The sequence below is a fragment of the Anoplolepis gracilipes genome, chromosome 2 (genome assembly GCF_047496725.1).
Source record: "Anoplolepis gracilipes chromosome 2, ASM4749672v1, whole genome shotgun sequence".
Lineage (NCBI taxonomy): Eukaryota > Metazoa > Arthropoda > Insecta > Hymenoptera > Formicidae > Anoplolepis > Anoplolepis gracilipes.
Window position 1 is genome coordinate 21,080,948 of NC_132971.1, and position 17,244 is coordinate 21,098,191.

Consider the following 17,244-nt stretch of genomic DNA (forward strand, 5'->3'; position numbering starts at 1 on the left):
TTTTAAAAATATATTTTTTAGAGAAAAAAAATGTGTTTTTTGTGAATATATCATGAAAAAATTAATTTTATGAATGAATTGAACAAATGTACCAGAACACATAATGAATATAATAGAGCAAAAACAATTATTCTGCCAAAAAAATTAATAAAAAATATTTGATATAAAGTTATAAATTGTAAAATAGATTGTAAACAAACAAAAAATAATATTTTAATTATATATAATTGAATATTCCTGGCGGCTCTTAGCAAGAAAATCTTTGCATTGTCGGTAATTTTTTCCTGTCACACTAAACTCCAAGGTCGACGGTTCAGTATCTCGTTGCAGTGCTGAAGGTAAGAAAATCTTTGTACTGTCGGTAATAAAATAATGATTGAGTCAAAACGGTCGATAATGTCATAATTCTACAATTACCTCCGGGTCCATCCAGCCCATTTGCCAGTCACAAAAATTTATCCAGAACCGACGGTCTTTATAGTATCTCGTCAGTGGCAGAGCTGACGGTCTTAATATCTCGTTGGTGGCTTTACTATATATTTTATCATCTATGCCCGAATCCCTTCCTCTCCTCTAACAATAGAAAGTGAATAGGTACGATAGCTAACGTTGTTGTTATCGTGAGGTTAAGTAATTGGATGTTTTCGAGTGATCTTTGATAAAAGTGCGTGCAAAATCCTTGTGAAAAAAAGAACGTAATTGAAGTGAGGATATTGAATATTTATCGTATCCCTTCTTTCTGATTAGTACGTGTCTCGATGTGTTGCTAACTTACAGATAAAACACTATCGCTTCTACTTGGTTTTTCCTTATTGTTGTAAGATATTTGTGTTGCATTATTTTTTGTGAATAGAAAATGTTTATAGTGGCACATTTCCATCGTTTTTTCTTAATCTTATAAATATCAATGTGAAAAAGTATCAGTGACGCTTTTTTTTATTTTTTTATAGTGATTGACACAGATTTATGTTTCCTATGCGGACTATCGTGAGATTTATTAGTCAACAAAGATGGTTACCATACAAGATATTGGTCTGCAACTTACGAAACCAGTGAAAGAGTTGGCAAAATGGAATTTTCCCTTCTCGCAAGTATGTTTATGTTATTAGTTTTTTCAATCATATAATAGTAATGTTATGTGTATTAAAACTGTATTGTATTATTGCAGACTTTGGAGAAATATTATTCATTATTTAATACAACATGCAATAAAAATTTTGGCGAGGCTGGGCTTGTCTTACAAAACTCTGCAGCTATATATATACATAGACTCGATTCCCTTTGGGGTACAACAGAAAACTCTAGAAATTTATTATTGAATTATGAGTGAGTACTTTAATTATTAATATACTGGCCTTGTTTACACCTATTACTTAATACACGTACTAACAAGGAAAGATAAATAAAAACTGATTTTTCTCAAGAGGGTGTTTTACCCCCTTAACGGCTGTATGGGCACGTGTAAAAAAAATACACGTCTACTATTTTGACCTATACTATAACATATTCAAAGCACATTAAAATTGGAGGAGGACATTTCCATATCTTTCCTTGTAAGGATTATACTAGTCAATCATAGCTATTCTTCTGAATGAATGGAATGTAATTGGCCAGTAATATTTAGTACGCATATCAAAGTATGTTGGTATAAACAAGGCCATTGAAAAATTATTAATATAATTATTATAATATATATATTAAATTACTTCTCTTTTAGACATAAAGAAAAAACACACAATTCTACCAAGAGAAAAGATAGGAAGACTGACATGTGTTTTCAAGACTTTAAAATTATCAACTTTGCCAAAGAAATAGACAAAAATGTCAATATTAAAAAGAATCATATAACACATGTCAAATCAAAAAATCGCTGCTTTACTCAATTAGAAAAGGGTATCGCTCAACATGTTTCTATTGACATTTATGATGTAAATGGAGAAATTATTGGTAAAAAATACGATTTTCGGTAAGTAACTAATTATTTTTTTAATGCATCTATTTTATTCTAAGATAATAATATCTAATAATTATTGTAGATGCAATCAAAACATAAGTATAGATGGCGTATTGGTTGATACTTTGGTCGAGTTTGCGCCTCAAGGTATATAATTGATTGTGAGAGAGAATAAATTTCTGATTTAGTCTAATATTTCATAAAATTATTTCTGTTTCAGATTTTTGTTGCGACAGTGATAATTCTCAAGTCTTATCGACTACTGATACGACTTGTACAATACATGACGACAATAATCAAAACGATATTAGTGATGCTGAGTCTGAAAGGAATAATGACAATTCACTAGAAGAAGGAATTTCTGATTTATTAACACCTTTAGAATCGAGTAAACAAAATCTGTCTTTTGAAAATACTGGTACCAACAGGACATTCAACGATATCTCGAATGAGATGTATCCAAATACACCAAGCGATACCAATTCATTGATGACTCACACCAACAGCACTATTTTGTCAAATAATAATGATTTGGATAATAATTATTTGAACGATATCAGGAGAAGTATAGATGCTAGTAGTGTATTAGATAGCCCACCCGAGTCGGTAAATTCGAAAGATAGAAGGTATTTTTAATGTTTTTTTTGTTACTCGTGACATTTTACTACAATAAACTTGTGTGAAAATTTTAAAATCAACGATATTTTAGAACGTCATCGACGGACGATTTAGGCTTCATAAACGACATAAATGATGATAATTTAACTACCAACATTATACAAACTACTCCTTCAAAAATAAATTTAACTACCAGCATTATACAAAACACTCCTTCAAATAGCAGTACAAAAAATAAAATAAAATTGCAGTCTCCGAGATCTACATCAAAATCGGTATGTAATAGCGCTTACAACTTTGTTATTAATTTTATTATTAATGATTTAATATTTCTGACTTACTTATATATAGATTAAGCGAAAGTTTAATCGAATAATAAAGGACGAAATGCTTACACCGAGTAAGAGAGGACAAGGTATAACAAAGAAAAATCTTGCGCATATGTGGGAGGAATCGATTTCCTCGCGAAAAGGTAAATCCAGTATAGTCTAGAGAAATTATTTGAGATACAAATTTATAGATATATATTAAACGATGAAATTCGTTTCTTTTTTTTTTTCAGATAAACCAAATATGTTCAAAAAAAATTTAAGTACCTGCATAAAATATATACGAGAGTACAATCCTTTGCAATATAACGATGTAACGAACGTAGATATGGATCTCTTAGGATTTCAGTTATGTGTTAATGTGGAAGCGGATACAAATATTAGCGATAACAACATAACGGACACTTCGATTAATGACATTTCCGATCTTCGCAGCCCGAGTCCCATGGATATGTCGCCTCCGCATGAAAATTTCTGCGACATCTGGCTGCAATCGGACTCGCCGCATTTCTTACCAGTAAATCGACGATCAATAGAATTGTCCATAAGAAATATTAATTGTAAGATCTAATAAAACGAATGATGATTTCAGAAAAACGTTGACAAGTGGCACGAACTAATACAACCCAAGTTACACGAAGCCGAAAAAAGATCGACGTTTTGCATTCGCGATTATGCATCTCGAATTATGGAGACTCTGACGATGAATGATCAACAGAAACTCAGTTTTGACGCCATCATTCAAAAGGGCGAAAGTGGCCACGAAGTAGCCAGATATTTTTTAGCATTGTTGGACTTGGTAAGAGACGATATTTAGAAAAAAAAAAAAAAGAAAAGTGTTTATGTAATTGATGATTTTTGATCAAATTTTTTGTCCGCAGGCCGCGAAACAAAATATAGATATAAACACGGGTAAGGATCTCGAGCATAATATAGAAATTGTTTTATGCAAAGAGGATAGACAGTGTTTTACCAATAATCAAATGGATTCACATGATTAACGAATATAAATATTCTAGTTTCAAGAGCTTTGCATATATAAATTGTATATATTACATATATGTATATGTATATATATATATATATATATATATATATATATATATATATATATATGTGTGTGTGTATATATATATATATACACATATATATGTATATTAAAGAAAATCGATTTTTTTATATGTACCTTCGACTATCGGGGGAACAGAAAGCCCTGTTTGTACTGTGATATTTTATCGTAAGAGTGCAATTAAATATCTTCAATAAAAGATATATATCTTGTATTTGTGTATTAAATACTTTTTGGATGGGATACCTGTATATATCTATCTTTTATTTCTGTTATTCCTTTTATTATTTTTTATTTGTTGAATTTTAGTAATATATAATTATATGTATATAAAATGAAAATATTTTGTACGGTAAAATCGTGCGTATAAATTTCCAATAAATTGCAGACGTATACAATTTTACAATAATAATTTTAATACATATATGCACGTAAAATCGTGTACGCCTGCAATTTATTGGAAATTCATTATACGTTTCAGCTGCATGCAATATTTTAACTTAATCATTATCGAGCGGTAATTCGTTGCCGGGCGAATCGTAACGAGGCGTTACAAGAAAGCAACTGTTACAGCATGAGAGATTGATTTTTTTTAATTGATACTGGAACATATCCGTCGTCTACATCGCATATACCCGTGGCGGTATGTAACAAAATGACACAGAGCGTGTATTCACAAACATGCGGATCTCTCTCTCTCTCCATCGCACCCCACGACGCCACGCACATCTCTCACACGTGCAACGTATGACAATTGGTCGTAGTGTAATAATACAGGGAGAGAAAGAGAGAAATGCTCAACGCATGCGTCTCGTCTGTGCCGAGCCGACGACGGGCGCACCGGCTCACGGCTCACGGTTTATATTAGTTTACATTAGGACAGGCACATAGACACCGCAAACGCAGTGTAAATTGTGTTTCTGTTGACGCGCTGACAATTGCTTTCCCGCTTGATCGCGTTGAAAGAAAATCGTTTAGCGTCGCGTTCCGCGTGAAATCAAAAACGTCACGGAGTATAGACTGTAAGTTTTTTTTATTTTATTTGTTCTCTCTCGCCGATGAGTGGCCCGCGAAAATATAATTGTTAACGTTTAAGAAAATTAGTGTCAAGTGATTGCGGTATGTGTGTGTATGTGTGATAAAATTGCAAGTGTAAAAGAGTGGCGGAAAGATGTAGGAGAGATGGAAACACGCGGAGATGTTACAGAAGTTTAATATAGAGTTAATTCCACTTGATAGTAACCAATTAGACGACACAGATCTATACGCTTCTATCTCTTGATCTTTCTCTCTCTCTCTCTCTCTCTCTCTCGCTCGCTCTCTCTCTTTCGCGGTGCGGCAGAGATATTCAATTGAGATAGTTGCGTTCTCTCGTGCGTCTTCGCGTTCATACACTTGTATTATCATTCACATATTTGTGTGTGAAAAATGAATTACTATCGATCAACGATTTGACGAAAATTCGATAATTTAAATTTAATTCAATTTTATTATTTTATAGCGTCTCTGAAAGAAAGAGAAAGTATAGGAGTGAGTTATCTTATCGCGTTAGTATTTAAAAAATTTTTATTATCTTTCTCAATTTTTTCCTCGAATTTTTTTTAAGTACGAAATTGGCATAATTTGCTCGCTTTTTCAAACATAACTTTTCACAGGAAAATTAACTACATCAACATGAACGGCAAAAGTGCATTACTGGTGCAACGATGGATGCTCCAACCGCGCGTGTTACTCGTTCTCATTTTACTGCAATTTATCATTCAGTTTTTCACCTCTGTCTATCTATATAAGTACGTCACAAATGTAGAGAGAGATCTTCGCTTAGTAAAAAGTCAGTATCCACCGGAGACCGTGGCACTTCCGCGGCGAAGACGCAGCAGTGCATTGCCGACCGGCGAAGACAATGCCGTTTCTGACATATCAAGTAGAGTATGTATATATATATATATATAAATTATAATAATAATTATTATAAAAATTGTTTTTATGAAAAGTAGAAACTTTTAATTCTTTTTGTAAAAATAAAAGTCTAATTTTTGAAAGAGACAAATGGCTTCAAAACATTGGAAATTTTTTTATATTATCTCATAATAAAAAAAATATATCAATTATATACCATGTTTGATTTAAATATATATATATTTTTTAAAATTAATTTTTTAAGCAGTAGAATTTTATAAAAAAATATTCCAAGTAAAAGTTATTTTGTTTTGAAAAGGTCTATTTAATGATAATACTAAATAATTTCTATATTTTAAATAAAAATTAATAAATACTTTTAATGTGTTTTGTTTTTCCGTTTATATCTAAAAGCAACGCTATTAGTAACAATATCTTATGGTTATTTAAAGTCTCATATTATTGCACATTATCGAATTTATCAGATTTTATTAAATTTATTAGATTACCTGTACAAAATTATAGTATAAATAAATAAATACATTATATGTATATTATTCATTTGAAGAGTAAAATAAATATATTATTTCATTTGAAAAAATAAAATTTATTCAAATAATTGAACAACATCAAAAAGAATTATTTAAAATTTTTATGTAAACTAGATATATGGATCTTCTATTCACAAAATAACTTTTATTCGCAAAATATTTTTTTATAACTCTGTTATTTAAAAATATAACTGAATATATATACATTTAATCAAACACACTATATATAAAGAGAAAGAAAGAAAATGTTAACTTTGCAGTCGAGATAAATTTGATTTGTTAATTCTCTGTGAAATTAATCCTCAGAAAATTTTCTAAGAGAGTGAATTTCTTGATTTTATTTCATTTTAAATATCTCGGATCTCTCGTATACATATAATGAATTTCGTATATAATATCGCGGAATTGTTTGGATCACTGAATTACAGATTCGAGAGGATAAGGAAATACAAGGTACAAAGAAGGTAACAGCCTCCCCCATAATGGTATCTGGCTCCGCGTCTTCGCCAACGGCAGCCGGAGGTCAAGATCCAAGCTGGGTCTGGTTGAACGCCGACACGCGAATACAAGTGAGTTCTCTACGATTGTTAGAACTAGTTACCTGCTTCGCGATACCTACATCCTTCTCAACGCTCTCGTCAAACTTTGAACTTTGCCGCAATGTTCCTCGCCATGAGTTCCGTCACTTGTATAAAGCATCGCGTATGTATAGGATACGTGGAGATAGGAGACCTAAGTGTTCTTTAGACCTATTTCCCTTATTACAACAACGATAAGGGTTCGTACAAACATGTGAACACGCTTATATGAGCTTCTTATTATTTTAACGTGAGAATTAGATCTACCGGATGAAATATTGAGCTTAATATATTTTTTATAAAATAACTTATTTTATAATCCAAATATATATAGTAAAAGAGGGTAGATTAGGGGTCTGCGCAAAATGTGCTAATTTTTGCCTAGAAAGTAACGTAAGTAACATATTTTTTATAGTCTTTGAGTTGCTGAGTACGAAAATACCCGTTTTATTGATCTAAGTGAAAAAGTGGTCAAATTTCGCCTTAAAGGGGAATAAGTCACTTTTAATAGTAATTCAATTAATGTGTCGATTTTGCTATTTAATTATTTAATTATTTATATTATAGTTTAGTTTTATAATTTCTTTTACTGGAAACTGAAAAGAAACACTTTTAGTAAAACACTTTTTATGCTAAATCTATCATAAAAAAATCAATATAATATAAAAATTAAGAAGTAAATAGTCAATTTATTCAAAAATCTTAAGTCTCATCAGATACGCTTATCAAAATAATTAAATATTGAGGAGAGAATTTCAAAAATATAAAAGGAGATAGATATTTCCACTTTATACATATAATAGCGGATTCGATCAACCAAGAAACAAGATTAAGATTCTGATGACGAATAAAACGAGAGACGCTACACAGAAAAAAAGTAAGTGTCAAATCAAAACTTATATACTCATATGAACGGGTTCATTGTTTCATATATACGCAACAATTTATAATCTTCTTGGAAGAATTTAAAAATCTTAAATTTCAACGATATTATAATCTCATTTCAATATTACAATTGCCATTTCAAGAATAAAATAATTATTTCAACTCTAAGAAAATGATAATCTTCGATTTGAACATGTGTTATTTTCTATCCAACATTTTTTCCTCTCCATTCAAGAAAATTATTCTTAAATAACAAGAACATATTTTTCGTGGTTAAACAATATAAAATGTCTTCATCCAAGCAAATTTTCTTTGTTTAACGCGATATAATCTCATTTCAAGATTTACATTTTGAAACTAAAGATATTGTCAAAATAAGAATATTCTTTTTTTCTGTGTGTACAGTATAATAAAAGAAATATAATAGGGCTCCAGGCAAAGGTCTATAAAAAACTTAACGCGTCTCTAGGTGGAATTTCTATGATAGTGAAAGTCCATTTGAAGACATTTAAATCTGTACAATGTATACAGTTGCAGCTGATGAGGCTTAAGATTCTTTGAATAAATTGACTATTTACTCGAAAAAATAATTTTGCAACTTCAACAAAAAGTTTATAGGTGTAAAAAATTAACTAAAACAGATAAATTATTAGCAAATACTGTGATACTGCATATATTTTGCACTTAATCAATTTGAATGACAGAGACAGAATTTATATCTGTATTATTAATGTAATTTAAACAGAAAATTTTTCTGTGATAAGGCTTATAATTCAAGGACAATTATATTTGTGATTAATATTTGACAATGGGATCTAAATTTTCTAGAGGTATTGCTAGAATATTACTGCTATAGATACAAAAAGTAGCAATAAATTTTAATTGAGACATCTAGAAATCTATCTACATTAGCAAAATATTAACATGATGATAGGATATACTCGGCAATGAGAGCCCATGCGCGGATGTTGATGCGTAAAGAAATTAATTCTTTTCCCGAAAGAATTTTTTAAAATTAGTGCACAGAGCACATATTTTTAGATTCTCATTTTTGAGAGCTCTAAAAACCCCTCTATACCCCCCTAAAGAGATGTAGACGAGAAAAAATATCGGGGCGAAGTCGCTAAATCGGGAATTGAACCCGAGTCTTTCGCTTGCCGGGCGAAAGCCCATTAGCAAAATATATTTTTGACTATTTATTTTTTAATTTTTATGTTATATTAATTTTGCTATGTTAGATTTAGCATTTCTAAAGTGTTTTTTTAATTTTCAGTAAAAGAAATTATAAAACTAAATTATAATGTAAATAATTAAATAATTGCAACAAAATTGAATTAATATTAAAAATGACTTGTTTCGACCATTTAAGGCGCATTTTGATCACTTTCCCATGGGTTTAGGCTAATAAAACAAAAACTATAAGAAAATATATGTAACTTATGTTACACTTTCTGGGCAAAAATTAGTTTTATCTATCCTCCTTTATTCAATTCAAGATTATACAAAATTGAAAGCAACTATTGAACTAGACAATAAAAATAGTTAAAAAAAAATTATTAAAAAATATATAAATTTTACTATACGGTGAAAAGAGATTTTTTATATATATATATATAAACAATTTAATATAAAATAGCACTATACAATATTCGAGCATCTTGTATATCTACTCATCCTGTTTCAGTTTGATGCAATTGAGAACTTTTGCCGTTCATCCGCAAAGTACTGTCCACCGGGCCTCCCTGGCGCTCCTGGAAATCCAGGTCCACCTGGTGAACCGGGTCTGCCAGGTATCCAAGGACTAGTGGGACCGAAGGGGCCTCCTGGACAACCTGGCCATCCTGGCAACAGAGGACCCAAAGGCGACATCGGCCCACCAGGGTTTGATGGAAGAGACGGTGTGCCGGGTGAGCCCGGTTTGGATGGCATTCCCGGTAGAAGTGGTCTGGATGGCATACCCGGGACCAATGGTAAGCCGGGTATAAACGGCTCACCCGGATCGCCTGGAAGAAATGGAACGGACGGTACGTTCAGCGCAGTAGAATCATTTGACGAATATATTTTATAATTAAAAATTTGATGCACAAAGAAGGATGTGCAGGTTGAAGATAAACATGTGACTAAATGTAAAATACTTGATATGAAAACGAATATATGAATAGAGAAAAGCAGCTCTCTCTTAAATTTTTATATTTTAGACGAGTAGATATATTATACTTAATAAAAATGTTGCTTTTTAACTATTTTTATTTCTTATTTTTTTTTATTATATAGAGATAATTTTACCTCGCTGTTACATAAAAATGTCGGTTATTAATATTTTTATTATTTATTTCCGTAATATAGTGGTAAATTTCGTAACACGTCGTAATTCTACAATATTTTACAGCAAAGTCGTAAATTGTTCGTTACGTCGTAAATAAAAAATACATTAACATTTTGTATTTATTTAGGAAGACCTGGCCAAATGGGGCCTCAAGGACCAGCGGGACCTCGTGGTGGGTAATAATAATGTTCCAGTGATTTCTTCACTTCATCTATTTCACAAATGAATTTTTTATACATCAGGAAATGTAGGTCCGCCCGGTAGTCCCGGAACGCCGGGAAAAGACGGTACGCCCGGTATACAAGCTTACAAAGTGAATATCAATGATCATGACATGCGTGACATATTAATACCACCATCCATCCTAGGTAGGATAAAGACTCTATCGATACTTCACTCTTTTAAAGATTTATATATTTATTTATTTTTTGTTCCTTTTACCCAACTTATTGAGTTTTCAATTTTGACAAATCGTGATATTAAATTTATAAATTTATAAAAAATATCACAAAAGAAAGTCTTTTCGAAAATTCGACGTTTTAGAGATTTCATCGTCATTGGGTCTATTGAATGCGAGCAACGTAATTTCCGTGCATGAAGGCAACAATATACGACTGAGATGCGCCGCTGGAGGAAAACCGCAACCCGTTATACAATGGACCAAAACAGACGGTTCCGTGATACCTATGGGAACTTGGCATGGTATAATCGAATTTTCTAATCTAGATTAATGAGCTTTTACATAAAAAAAATATCTTACGATTCTAGTAAATTCGATTACGAGCCATACTTTTAATATCAGCGTGGTAACTCGGGAACATATGGGCGATTATGTGTGTAACGCTAACAACGGAATATCACCACCAAGTTCCAAAAAGTTTAGACTTCAAGTCAGATGTAAGCATGTTGTAATTTTATTAAAAAGAAAATTATGATATAAACATTTTTTTACCATCTCTCTTTTCAATATTATTATACTTTACAAATTTATAATAAAGTTTCTTTCGAATTTTATTTATCTCTGTATTAACTGCCCAAGTAGCAACCACACGACATTTGGACGTCAAAATATGGTCAGTTTGAACCAAATATGACGTGATGTAATGATGGACTAATATCAGACCGATGACGACATTTCAAGACGTTAAAAAGACGTGACCATTTTAGACCTATTAGTGACGTTTCAATGACATTGATCATGAATCTTTTCCTCTAGCTCGAACTCGTAAGAAATGAAAAATTTATTCACAAATATTGAATTCGTTAATAAAACTTCTCACTTTTCACGAGTTCACGCTAGAGGAAAAGATTCATGATCAAAATGTCACGATCAAGTCCCAGGTTAATAGAGGAAATTCATATTAGGGCCCTGAGGTATAGAGAATTGTGAATATCAAAATTATACACAAAATTGTTTTAATAATTTAAGATATAAAAAATTAAATGAGTTTTAGTTAAAAAATAGTAATACTTAGGCGATTTATAATAACGACTTAAGAATCATCACGATATTATGACGTTTTTTTACAACATTATTAAGACGTCAGAAAGAAGACGTTTTAAATTAGACATTATTTGGTCACGTCATTGAATCAGAAATGACCGGTTTTCGACGTCAAAATGACATGTGCTTGCTACCTGGGTGCTTCGATAAACGGTACACAAGTAAATAAAATTGTTATATCAAACTTAATACATTTTATTATGAATATAGATGATAATGCATTTAATGATCCTTTTTTGTAAAAAAAAAAAATTTAATAAACCTACTGAACTGTAACATAAACGAATATAACTTGTAGGTTTCAACATTATTATTAGAGTGAGTAATTTCGAAAGAACCGATATTTGATTCGAATCGATATAGATACAGGTAGAGACGAAACTGAAATAATCGATCGCGTTCTAGTTCCGCCATTTATTCGTATACGCAACCAAGTGGTCCTCGTGCGAAATCAAAATTTAGCGACGTTGGAATGCGAGGTGGAAGCCTTTCCCGAGCCAGTGGTACACTGGGAACGCGGTGACGGTCGCCGTTTGAAAATGTCAGATAAATACAGGCCGGAGGTTTATGACAGACGAGATAATTATAAGGTAATCTTTATCGAATACGTTGCATTATTTTTTGGACAATTCTCTTCTAGCCATTATGATATTTCAAGTGGAAAATGTGTATAATATTTGCATATTTCAAATAAATTCGATAATATGCGAAATCGTTCTCTTACTCGCTTGATAGTTATTTTTCATCGTTATAATAATTTGTGACTTTTTGTAATGCATGTAAAATTTATCCCAAAAGTTGAAGATGAAGCTAAAACTCATGAGAGTGACGTCGTCGGATCACGGAATTTACCACTGTGTGGCGAAAAATGATCTTGACATTACCAAGGGATCCTTTATAGTAGACGGTTTGTCTTATCATGCAAAATTTATTTTATTTTACTCAATATAACTTGATAATAAATAACAATGAACCATCGCAGGATTTACTAATTAATTACAATACTAAAATATAAAAGGTAGAGTCATGTTCTTCTATTATATCTTGATATCGAACCAAACGTTATTATTATAATTCTACAGAAATATTCGTAAGCAAAACTAATATTTAATATTTCTAATTCTCTCAATACTCAATGAAAAAGTACAATTTATCAAATTCAAATATAAATGAAATAAATTCTAGAAAATGTCGAGAACATCTGACTCTTGCTTTTTTATACTTCTTGAATAATTTTTTAAAGAAATTCAAGATTTAATTTCTCTTCTTAATTTAACTTCTTTCTTAAATATCTCCTATCAATATTTCCGAATATTAATTTTATTATATATTAAATTTCTTAATTAATATAATAATGATACATACTTCTAGACGATATGAGAGATGTAGAGAAACTGAAGTTAGGGAAGGAGCAACATGTTACATATGGTCATCCTATGCCCCAGAGCGTCGATCAGGAACAAGAATTATGCAGACAGCAAGAAACCTGCACCACATGCCCATCCACGTGCACGTACGCAAATATAATGGATGCACACGTGCACGTTCAAGCATTGCGTGGTGTTAACATTACGCGGCCACCGCTGCCTTTAGCCGGTACGTTTAATCATTTCTAACTAATGTATTCTAGCAACGTATACTTGTGTTCGGAGACGGTAGCTAAATTAATTTCAAGATGTAAAGAGAACGATAAAGTTGCAGCGTAAACACAGACAATAGTGTAAGTCAAATTATTACATACAGTCAAACTACGACATACAAAATTTTTATTTCAAACGTAACACTTTTTTGCAAATTTTTATTAAATAAAAAAAAAAAAGAAATATAGCACACAATAAAAATAAAATAAAAGTAATAAAATGTAACGAGTAATATATCCGTGCAACTTTATAAAAAGTAAAATCGATAAATTGCTTTTTTATATTGACTTTTAGCCATTTCAATATTTACATAAAAAAAATAAAAAACTTGTTTGGAATCAAATTATTTATTATTATTATTTTTATATGTTATTATTATTTAAATAATTTTATTTCAAGCAAGCCTTCTGTTTTTCTTACGTAAATATTGAAATGGCTAGAAATCAATATAACAAGCAATTTGCCAACTTTACTTTTACACATTTAATTCATATTTTAATTGGGTTTTAACTACAAGTTCTTCGAGAGCCTTTCAATTTATTTTAATTCACTACTACTTTTTCTACAAATATGAATAGTAGGTAGGTGAAGTGTAACAGGAAAATAATATAATTAATGAGTAAAAAGTGTAGTGTAATGTTTGCGGAAGTTTACGCAATTAACCAAGCAATCGTTAAACGAAAGTGCTGACGAGTGTCGCGATGAAAATTAAAACTTCTTCATGTCGGTTCTCCAACTTTCGAAACTCGAAAATTAATAATTGACGTTGGTAAATTCGCAGAAGGTATAATAGAAGCCGTGGGAAAACCTGTATTGAAAGGAAGCATGGACGACTACTATGGAAGTTGGATGCACGACACGTTCTCACGAGATCACGATATCATGTCCGATAAACTCTTTGTAACTCGCAATAATACTCGCGATATGTCCTACATCTACGAATACAAATCGAAGGAACATTTCAAGAACGAGACAGGTTTCCCGATAAAACTGCCTTATCCTTTTCAGGTCGGTAGTTTAAAAGTTCAAAAAAAAAAGACTCTTTCTCTCTAATATTACATTTATAGAATTTCTGAAGAGTTACAAAAATATAAATGATAATGAGAATATAAATATAAGTGTAAATGAAAAATATAAATAATAATAAGATAATAATGTAAATTTTTGAAACTATTATGTAATATTTGACGGATGGTAGAAATTTCACGTGAGAATTAAGCTTGCCATCGATATTTTTTAGGGCAACGGACATGTAGTTTACAACAAATCGTTCTTTTACAATCCCCAAAATCAGGCGAGTATCTTGCGATTCGGTCTCTATTCGGATTCCGAATGTCATCGACATTTCGACAATTGCGTGAGAGAGCTACCGGGCTTGCTGGTCAATAATAAGGATTTCCTCTACACGCACAATTTCACTTATGTGGATTTCAACATAGACGAAAACGGTAAAATGATAGATTATACCCGGTAAAAAATTTGTTATGTATAATCATATATAATATATGACCATATAAAATTATATAGAAATATTTAAATATTATATAAGTTATGTATAATTATATATAATAATATATGACTTATTGTATAATTATATATAATTTTATATTAATGTTGGCTAGACGTCAGTCAACGATAATACAAAATTATGCATACTATGCATACTATACATAACTATACATAACTTATACAGAATTTTATATATTTCTATATACTTTTATATTGTTATATATAATTATATATGAGAAATTTTTTACCGGGTAGCTTTTTCTTTCAATATATTTTTCGGATATTATGTAGATTAAAATTTATATACACAGATGTATAATTTAACTTTATTTAATAAAGTATTTAAACGTAAATAAAATATTTAATATTATAATTGAATTATAATAATATATTAAATACTTTATTTAATTATATATACATCTGTGTGTGTGTATAAATTTCAATTTACATAATATCCGAGAAATATATGGAAAGAAAAAGTCGATTTATTGTAATTATAATAAAAAAATTAAATTTATCATATATATATATATATATATATATATATATATATATATATAAAATATGTGACATTTGCGTACAGGTTTGTGGGTTATTTACGGATTATCGAACAATAATACGGCAGTAGTAAAACTGGATCCTACAAAGCTGACCATTCAGTATGCGTGGAACATCAGTATCGATCATCATAGATTCGGAGAGATGTTTATCGCGGGAGGGAAACTTTACGGTATACACAGTGTCACCGAAGAAACTATGAAGATACGGTAACGCGAGAAATATAAATTATTTTTAAAGTTATTTATATAAGAGCGCGACTATTCCGGAAATTTTCTTGAATATTCTTTTGACATGAAATACGAAATATCTTGTAAAATATTAATTTTTCGACTTTTTTTTTCAAGAAACAACTATGTATTTTCTTTATGATTATTATTATGTGCTAAAAGTATTAAAATAAGGTACAATAAAGAAGGACAATTGTTATAAATATTATTGCTGGAAATAATATGTATATTCAAGAAGCAGTTTCACGAATAATCGCACTGAATGTCTGCGCATCGCTTTTTCCAACTGCAGAATTTATCGTTTATTACAAGTCGACCCAATTCCGTAGATTCGCCTTCGATCTGTACCGAAATACAATGCGGGACGTGTCATTGTCGTTCACCAACCCGTACCACAAGACCACAGCGGTTAGCTACAATCATAAAACCAAGGTATACGTGTCAGATACCTTTCACCATTCCATTTATTTTTTACTCATTTTCTAAGAATTTTCCTTTCCTTTACAGGAGCTTTATACATGGAACAAAGGCAACCAATTAGCCTATCCCGTGAAATATCGTGACGAAATGGGAGGAGGCAATTAAGAGATAATTTTCTTCGCTATATGTATATTATTAATCGCCATTAATTAAGGAATTTCAACATACGGCATAACGTCTTTGATATTCTTTAGAACATTCTATTTATCTTGTATACATGCCAAAAATAACAATAAACAACATCAGTCAATGTGCGTAATTATTGTTTAGTTTATCGCATGCGCAGATATATATTCTAACGAGGGATCACTAACAATAAGTCTATATTTTTATCTAATTGTAGAAAAAAAAATAATATAAAATTATTTAATTGTACTATAATTATGTTTTGAAAAAGATATCAATAAAAAATATCAAAGTGTAATACTTTTTGTAAATAAAAATATCTTAAACTAACTCATTTATCAATAGCCGTATATCTACTTCATAATATTCACTTTTTTTCTTTAATTTTAAACGCGCTTCTTGCTTAAAATTAATGGAATTATGATCGAAAACAATAAAAAGATTGCTTCTAAAGAAATAAAAAATTAATATAAGAAACCCATTTAAATATATACTACTTGCAAATACGCAAATTTATATTCAATGTATATTCATTGCTTTTTTATCGCGCGAAATATAAGTATTCAGTCAGTTATGCAAACATAAGCATGTCGTAAATAGCGGTGAATTATCTTATGCAGCCGTCATCGTTTAAACATTTCGCTCTCAATATATTATATATATATTTTCCAATATTTTTCCGTCATATTAGACAATATTATTATGTGTCATCAAGAACGAATTAAAGCGACATCCATGATCAAGTTCAGATAAAAGTCATCAAAATAGCGATACGAATTCGTTGACACATTTCTTTCGTAATTATCTCGAAAATAAAAATAGTAAATTACTTTGTTTCACGAATAGATGAGCACTCCGAGATACGACGACGAAACATAATGCAAATAGCCTCTGGAAAGTTATGATAATCGCAATACCTGCACAAGTATTCCACTTTTATTATCTTGGAGGGGTAATCGGAGTACGTGGTAGGGAAGCGACAGAATAA

General features: G+C 30.6%; 2 protein-coding genes and 1 long non-coding RNA gene across 11 annotated transcripts; 2 read left to right on the forward strand and 1 right to left on the reverse strand.

The window, feature by feature from the left end:
* The first annotated feature begins 546 nt into the window (after positions 1-546).
* Positions 547-4,215, forward strand: LOC140662934 (uncharacterized). Of its 3 annotated transcripts, none has more exons than XM_072886677.1 (11): positions 547-817; positions 951-1,091; positions 1,169-1,326; positions 1,718-1,966; positions 2,037-2,101; positions 2,175-2,580; positions 2,664-2,847; positions 2,924-3,044; positions 3,135-3,418; positions 3,494-3,700; positions 3,783-4,215. In XM_072886677.1, the coding sequence occupies exons 2-11, from the start codon at positions 1,011-1,013 to the stop codon at positions 3,900-3,902; spliced, it is 1,875 nt and encodes a 624-aa protein (XP_072742778.1). In that variant the 5' UTR covers positions 547-817; positions 951-1,010; the 3' UTR covers positions 3,903-4,215. The 3 variants fall into 3 exon arrangements, with proteins under 3 accessions (XP_072742778.1, XP_072742779.1, XP_072742780.1); XM_072886678.1 differs by having other exon boundaries at positions 547-746; XM_072886679.1 differs by having other exon boundaries at positions 547-704.
* Positions 4,216-4,768: 553 nt separating this feature from the next.
* On the forward strand, positions 4,769-16,459 carry LOC140662933 (uncharacterized). Of its 7 annotated transcripts, none has more exons than XM_072886671.1 (17): positions 4,770-5,191; positions 5,472-5,517; positions 5,626-5,899; positions 6,849-6,989; positions 9,568-9,907; positions 10,337-10,381; positions 10,452-10,577; positions 10,753-10,911; positions 10,978-11,106; positions 12,119-12,303; positions 12,512-12,620; positions 13,085-13,309; positions 14,135-14,361; positions 14,594-14,801; positions 15,446-15,629; positions 15,980-16,082; positions 16,158-16,459. In XM_072886671.1, the coding sequence occupies exons 3-17, from the start codon at positions 5,645-5,647 to the stop codon at positions 16,233-16,235; spliced, it is 2,514 nt and encodes an 837-aa protein (XP_072742772.1). In that variant the 5' UTR covers positions 4,770-5,191; positions 5,472-5,517; positions 5,626-5,644; the 3' UTR covers positions 16,236-16,459. The 7 variants fall into 7 exon arrangements, with proteins under 7 accessions (XP_072742770.1, XP_072742772.1, XP_072742774.1 ...); XM_072886673.1 differs by having other exon boundaries at positions 4,770-5,099; XM_072886672.1 differs by having other exon boundaries at positions 4,770-5,089.
* On the reverse strand, positions 9,490-17,209 carry LOC140662935 (uncharacterized). Its single transcript, XR_012046195.1, has 2 exons — positions 17,087-17,209; positions 9,490-9,886 (listed from the first exon to the last, which is right to left on the reverse strand). It is a non-coding gene; the product is annotated as an uncharacterized lncRNA (long non-coding RNA).
* Between the last annotated feature and the right edge of the window lie 35 nt (positions 17,210-17,244).

What these genes read in the sequence shown, in the direction of transcription:
- LOC140662934 (XM_072886677.1), top strand. Translation starts at nt 1,011, where the DNA reads ATGGTTACCATACAAGATATTGGTCTGCAACTTACGAAACCAGTGAAA. An exon ending in GGAATTTTCCCTTCTCGCAA is followed by an intron (nt 1,092 to 1,168) that starts GTATGTTTATGT and finishes GTATTATTGCAG; the next exon opens with ACTTTGGAGAAATATTATTC. An exon ending in GGTAAAAAATACGATTTTCG is followed by an intron (nt 1,967 to 2,036) that starts GTAAGTAACTAA and finishes TAATTATTGTAG; the next exon opens with ATGCAATCAAAACATAAGTA.
- LOC140662933 (XM_072886669.1), top strand. Translation starts at nt 5,169, where the DNA reads ATGTTACAGAAGTTTAATATAGA. An exon ending in ACGCCGACACGCGAATACAA is followed by an intron (nt 6,990 to 9,567) that starts GTGAGTTCTCTA and finishes ATCCTGTTTCAG; the next exon opens with TTTGATGCAATTGAGAACTT. An exon ending in GTTTAGACTTCAAGTCAGAT is followed by an intron (nt 11,107 to 12,118) that starts GTAAGCATGTTG and finishes ATCGCGTTCTAG; the next exon opens with TTCCGCCATTTATTCGTATA.